The 7,064-nt window shown below is 33.2% G+C and overlaps 1 protein-coding gene across 1 annotated transcript in view; it reads left to right on the top strand.

Annotated features, from left to right (window-relative positions):
- Positions 1 to 4,895: 4,895 nt before the first annotated feature.
- Positions 4,896 to 7,064, top strand: part of LOC108687410 (protein no-on-transient A-like) — a 37,947-nt gene continuing 35,778 nt past the window's right edge. Inside the window, exon 1 of the mRNA XM_018193164.1 lies at positions 4,896 to 4,985. Coding sequence (XP_018048653.1) covers positions 4,896 to 4,985 — 90 coding nt within the window. The remainder of the gene's footprint in view (positions 4,986 to 7,064) is intronic.

Genomic DNA, 7,064 nt, shown 5'->3' with positions numbered 1-7,064 from the left:
TTCGTTTCCATTCGCGAATAAATGCAGAAAATAAATGTAAACCGCGCATTTGCATGGTCTTCTTTAACAAAATCAACCGACTTGCGTGCTAATAGACATGTGGGCGTTCTCGGAAGTCGACTACGGACGAGCACGCTAATGCAAGTCTTGCAATTCCATGAAAATATTCCCGTCTGTTCCTACTAACCTTCCTTACATTTTCTAGGAGTAGGTACGTATTTAACCTGTGATAATCTTTTGTGCATCGCGATAAAGCTATATATTCTTGTTATTACGAAGTGGAAATTTGCGCCGTTTGTTTCTTTTTACAAAAAAAAAAAGAAGAAAAAATGTGTTAGAATAAAATATAAAATTTAAGAAGAGAATTTATCATACGAATCGAAATATCTGTATCGCAATATCTGTATAAATTTTTAATATCTAATTTTAAAGATTAAAACTTACGATATTATAAAATTTATTTCTATCAACAACTTTTTTTTTAGACATGTTTTGTCAGACGAGGAGGACGAGGGTTTATACGAAGTATATGTTAATGCTGATCTACTATGTATGACGTTTACATGCGGCCAAGGGTAAAAGATAAGTGAGTGTAAAAGAGGGATGGCAGTTTCAACGATATGGCTTGTCAAGATCGCCGGTTACGATTAGACCCACGGCCATGATGTGCTGGCACATTTAATATCTACCACGTTGTCATTACTGCTTATTATTTGCCCATCGTCCGGTAGACCGGCGGTGCATTCGCATCGGATATGACAGAGGGGATGGCGTTGTTTACACTAGGGAACGCTGCGTGATATTAACGGTATCCGACTTTAATTATTCTTTCTCTTGCAAAAACATCCTTTCCTATCGATTGGAGAATCCATCGCTAATGATTGTTTTGCGCAATTAGCTGATATATCTGCGTGAATGCAGCAAAGCGAAGTATTGTGTGTTTCTGATGGTTTCTTTAGCTACGCTCTTTAACTACGCTTTAGTCTTCTCAGATCAAACAACTTCTTGAGGAAGCAGAAGAATTGACGACGACATACACGACATTGCGCGTCACAGTAAATCGTAGTTCGTAAAACTCTAATGTTTCACAGTAGCGGAAATCACGTGACGTTGATGATGACTCAGGAGATGCTTCGCCGGCGCGGAAATTGAAGGAAGAGAGGATTATTCCTTCCCATGACGCAGTTGATTTTACAATACGCCACTCCGACGCGCGGTTGCGTTAGAATGCTCGCTCGTAGATTAAACAGCGCTAATGATCCGTATCGCGATCCCGTTAGGACTGACTCGCCTCCTCCAGCGTGCATCGTCGTTTTCTGCTTCCGCTTCTAGCTCTTTGCGCGTATGGGCACCGTGTGGCCGGGAGAATCCATCCTTTCGCTACGTGAAAACTCTATAAATCTTTTTATATACAGTTTGTAACCGTTGATAATCGATGACTCCAGTTCTCTTTACATTCCTGTAGGAAAACAGGAAGTTTTACTCTTCAATTAACTTGATCGTCATGGGAAGTGGAGCAACCAGTATCAATTTGCAGTTGGAAATTACAGAACTAAGGGAAAAGTAGCATTTAAAACTGAATTAAATTAAGTTTAAAAAACATTTAAACGAAAAATTTGAAGGATGTTTTTGAAACTGTTTTTAAGGTGTGTTTTTGAGCCGACACGGATGCGACGTTAGTGACGTCAATGAATTCAATTTCAATAGTAAGGAAAAAAAAAAAAAAATATATATATATATATATAAAAGAAATGATTACGTGAGACGTAACAAAATTATGGCGAATGTAATCATTTTGCAGAGCAAAGTAATACGATGCGATGTGATAGTAGGATAAGGCGCGGAACAAGATAGTCTAGCAGTCGCTAGCGATTAATTATGTATTTGCCTAATTGCGCAACGCATTAAAACGCTCACAGAAATGAGATAATAATGCAATTACAAATTATGCGGTGAAAGCAATTACGTTCGGCGCACAACGACGTTCGTTATAGCGTTAACAACCGATGTAGTAATACGCGATAGACGATAGATCGTCATCCGCACCTATGTCGTCCATGTGGCGATGCGGCGATGCGATCACGACGGAGGACGATGTTGTCCTAGAGCATCGTTCCCGGCCGCGCGCGCACGGTTCTGCGATTAATTGCAAATAATTAGCGGATAATCCCGCGGAGAACGAGATAACGGTACAAGGACGTATGCGCTGCATATCGTCCATTGTTCGTGCGCGTTACCCAGACGTATTGTTGCGGTGCATATCCTGCTGACGCGTTGCCTCCTCCCGTCCTGTCTTCCTCTAGTGCAGCCGTGCATCGATCCTCTTCTTTGATTGAATCAACACGCTTTTCGTGACTCGTAAAATCACGCGATTCTGCTTTTCTAACGTTGTTGAAATCATCGTCATTTGCCTCCACCGATCTGCGAATACTTCAACACTGCCGTGATGATTCACGTCGCGAGAAACTTTGCCAGTGTTATATCCGACACAGTCGATTCTTCTTGTGAGTCGTAGCACTTCACTCTTGGCTTTATTGTTTTCTCGGTGTCGGATTGCCAGACAATGCGCAGTGTTTCGCACGCTTTGACGATAGCGCGGCGCGGGCGTCGCGTCACGTCGCGTCGCGTCGCGTCGCGGTATTCCCGGCGCCGCGCTGTGGTGACACTGCGTCGTAAATGTTTTAAATGCCAACGGGATAATGGCGTTTACGCGGAAGTGTTATGTGTGAAATGAGAGGAAGAGCGTAACTTTCGAAGTTTTGCGGAAAAGAGAAAATATAAGAATTTCAGAATACTGAATTAACTGAATTCCCAAAAAATGACTTTATAAACTATTTTACTTTTACGTTTGAGTATCAGTGTAAAATTTGAGCATTCTCTTATGCGAGGGATCTACAATAGAAGTCGTAGCGTTCGTAGAGTCTTAAGTCGTAGAAAATTAATCAATCACAGTCGAATGTGAAAAAAATAATCGACTATGATTTGTCAATTTTCTATTTTATTGTAGATCCCGAATAATACATATATTTAAGTTATTTAATTTTTTTATTTATTTGATTCTTAAGGAATCCTAAAGTAATCTGTATTACCGACTAAATCATATAATTTTTGCACAATTACTTTTTCCTCTTTTACTGATTAAAAAATTTTTTTCTAGGATTAAAGTATACGCATTAATACGTGGCTGTGAGGTGGAGTTTATGCCAAGAATGACAAAAAAATGAAGATTTCAAGAAATTGAGATCTTCTTTATCATCTTACAATTACTCTAACGATGCTCCAGAGCTGTTACGTCGTGACAATATTTGCTTTATAATAAAAGCTGTGCAATCTGTATTTATGAAATAGTAATCTACAGACTAGTAGTTAGTACGAAAAAACAATGCGGAGTCCTTAAAATTAGACTTGGATGTTTAATTAAAACGAATTATTGTACGAAACTTTATACTTATGTGCTATACAAAATTTTACTTATGTGTTTACCTACATGTGTGTGAGATATTGATGTAGTAGTTGAGTAGTACGTAATGATATGTCAATGACGCTTAAATCGTCTGTGTGTAAGTGCTATTTACAATCTGACTAACCGTCTTTAGAATCCCAATATTATTTATTTGCAAATTTTATGAAGCCATAGCATTATAAATTAAAATCAATTTTTTTATATATACTAATAAAATCCTAATAAATATTTGTACAAGAAAAAAGTTTTCGTTTAAAATTATTTACTTAAAACTGTAATAAAATATGATCATTTTGCTGTATAAAGCCATTATAAGCTAAATTATTTATTTTGTTTTTTTCAGATTATTTTAGGACGTATTCATAAAAATAAAATATAGATAAAAATGTTTTGGCGAATATTAATTAATGTTGACTTTTCTAACTGATTTTTTAGCTAATACTTTTAATATTTGTATATATTGCTAAAATATCCTTAGTTTTTATACCAAAGTTTTTACGTTATAATAATACCAAATAAAATTATTATATAAATAAGTAGCAATAAAATAAATTTAATAGTGACAATATTTTTTACATATTCATGTTTTAACATTTAAATTGATTATAATTTATAATGTCTTGTTATATATTAAAGTCGATATAAATTAATGCCTTTCTACTATTTTACATATTATACATTCATCATCAAAAGTTTATAAATTTTTATCAACTTTCTATTTAAAAATATATTTATATTTATCAGAAAGAATTTTTTGACTCTCTACTACTTTGATGATTTTTATTTTTTTATAATTTCCTTCCAATAAAAACTAACTTTTTTTTCTCGGAACTTGTCATGCTTACAGACATTTATGCGTTTATAACTGTTATGTCTTTCTCCATCGAATGATTCATGTTTTACTGCAGAATGCTTCGTATATCAAACTTACCTTGTTTCTGTTACAGTTATTTACTTTACCAGTTTACTGTAGTTTCTTTGAGAAAACTTCTGATTTAATTTCGCCACATGTATCATTTTACATTATATTACATATCATTTTTATGATAACTTAACCGTTTCATAAAAGCAGAAAAAACTAGAAACGAATGTAATACATTATGGATAGAGAAAAGCATATTTGTTAAACTCAGTCACTGTAACGTTGCGCTATTTTGTTGCCATCACGATTAATAAAATACATATATTGTAACATTATTTTAATAAAAAAAAGCGTTGAATCGATGAAAGATTTTATATTTTTAATATGCATTAATTTGACAAAGTTGTCGTAATATTGGAATGTATTGGTTTCAATATTAATATTTTTCTATATTATATTCATTTAAGACAGATTGTTATTGTTGATAAAAATACAAAGAACTTAATTCAAATTAAAATGCTATTGTAGACTTTAAATTTTGTCATTTGTGTTTTTAGGTATTTTGAAGAAATGGGATTGGTAGAACGAGAATCCGAGATGCAAGAATTGAATGCTCCTAGACCTGGAAGATCGCGAGATCTTTTCGGAGTACAATTGGAGGTAAGAGAAGTTACTTATATGAGTTACTTATATGAGAAGTTTATTCATTTGACTCAAACGTGCAAAGGATCACTCAATAAGCTTGTGAAACTAAAATAATTTCTAAGATATTATGTTTGTTAAAGCGGAGAGTCCTTGAAAGTCAGAACAATGAGGAAAGAGAAAATAATTTAATACTCGATCTCCGGTATCCTTGTTGAAGGTGAGAATACATTCGATCCAGGATTAGCTATCCATTCACTTGAGAGTACGCTGACTGATTTCAATGGTCACTTTTGCCTGCGATTGTAGTGTAGGCCAGTGAGAGGCTCGACCCAGAAAATCCGTATCGGTTCTGGTACAACAGTCAGCCATCTGAAACTGAAACGACCAAGGAAAGTTCGTTCGTTGCACTCTCTTCCCTGTTGTGATCAATCTAACTGTTATATCTTTCTCCGCGTCTCAACGAGTGAAATTCTAATAAAATCAGATGTTAATTGTCAAAACTTAGCTTCGAAAATTTTTGCATTGTTGAGAGGTTCTTTCCAAACACATTTTTTTCTATTTTACTTTTTATGTCTATTGCAGCCTTTTTATTTATTTTTATGACAATAAAATAAATATTGGATTATTTGAATTTTTTTTATTCGATAGAAAAATCAATAATTTAAAAAAGCGTATAACTAGGAGTATCAATAAGAATATTAAATAAATAGAAAAATACGTACGCATGCATGCGAGCTCGAAAAAACATAACAAACTGATTAAAAAAATTGTTTAAAGAAAGTTAAATAATAAAAAATTTTCTTGTGGCAAAAAGTTGATGTAAAAATTTGAATTGTTGAATAGATTTATTGAAGACAGAAATGAAAAGAGAAACTATAATTTTGTAGTAATTAACAAAACTGCATGATCATAAACGAATGACATAATAACAGAGTAAAGGTAGTCGTGTAACGACATTTCATGACATTTCGAATGATCGAATAAATTCGGTAAGACCGAATTTTAATATAATTTGATGACAGCCAAAGATATAACTTATATATTGGACGTTTCGTCGTCATTATCAGCATTTAACGAGCATCGATTTAATTGATCGATACACTCGTAATAAATTAATACATACGATGAGATATATATAGATGTGTGATGCAAAGAAACAGAGTTGTACTTTCGGAGGACATTGAACGCTGCTGAACTTCCATTTCTCACCTCTATAATTCACATTTGATCGATACTCGTTCGACAACTTATAGAACATATGGTCTATCTTGCGAAATTATTCGGAATATCATGTCGTCGAAAGCGAAATAAGACCAAGTAAAAAAAACGGACATATTTCGTAAGTTTTGTTCACATTTATATCATTGTGGAATCTATATAAGTACGGTTTGTGAATTTAAGGACGTTTTCACTTACAATTAGTAAAAAAAAGCATGAAGAAGCATGAAGAAAATTGTACAAGCTCTTCAAAAAATGAGCGAATGTCATTTGTTTCTTGAACTTTTTGTTCAAGCCTAAAAACTCGTTATCATTATTAGTAGACAAGTTTGCTGATTCTCTTATAAAATTTGCTGACTTGATGCTGACAAATCAAAATGTACTTCCATATAAATTATTTTATACTATGTTGCATGGACACGTGTCTTATGTTTTATTATAATGACATAACAATGTATTCTTGTAGTAAATTTAAACAATACTCAATCACTCATGCAATAATGTGATACCAAACGTCATGTATATATTTTGCTACTTTCTAATCTTCTGCTTTTAACAATATGTTTTCGAAGCAGATTAATTTTTATAATGTATAATAAAAATTAATTGTTTAATAATTTATTATATCGAAGTATAAATTTTTGTTTATTAAATTTTGCGGTTGTATAATTATAAAATTGTTTGCGTGTGTATTTGCGAGATTTGTTTCATTTGATAATTTTGTCAATTATAAATTTCTAGTAATGAAGTCGAAATTGTGTTCGATTATTTGGGGCGATTTAATTTATGGCATAATAAGTGGCATGAATGCCAATGATATATAAGTGAATAATAATCCTGAAGAAAAAATCAAAGATAAAAAGGGGGATAGAGAAA

This window comes from Atta colombica, unplaced genomic scaffold, assembly GCF_001594045.1.
Source record: "Atta colombica isolate Treedump-2 unplaced genomic scaffold, Acol1.0 scaffold207, whole genome shotgun sequence".
Lineage (NCBI taxonomy): Eukaryota > Metazoa > Arthropoda > Insecta > Hymenoptera > Formicidae > Atta > Atta colombica.
Note: the sequence above shows the minus strand (reverse complement) of the source record. Positions and strands in the feature narration are given on the sequence as shown.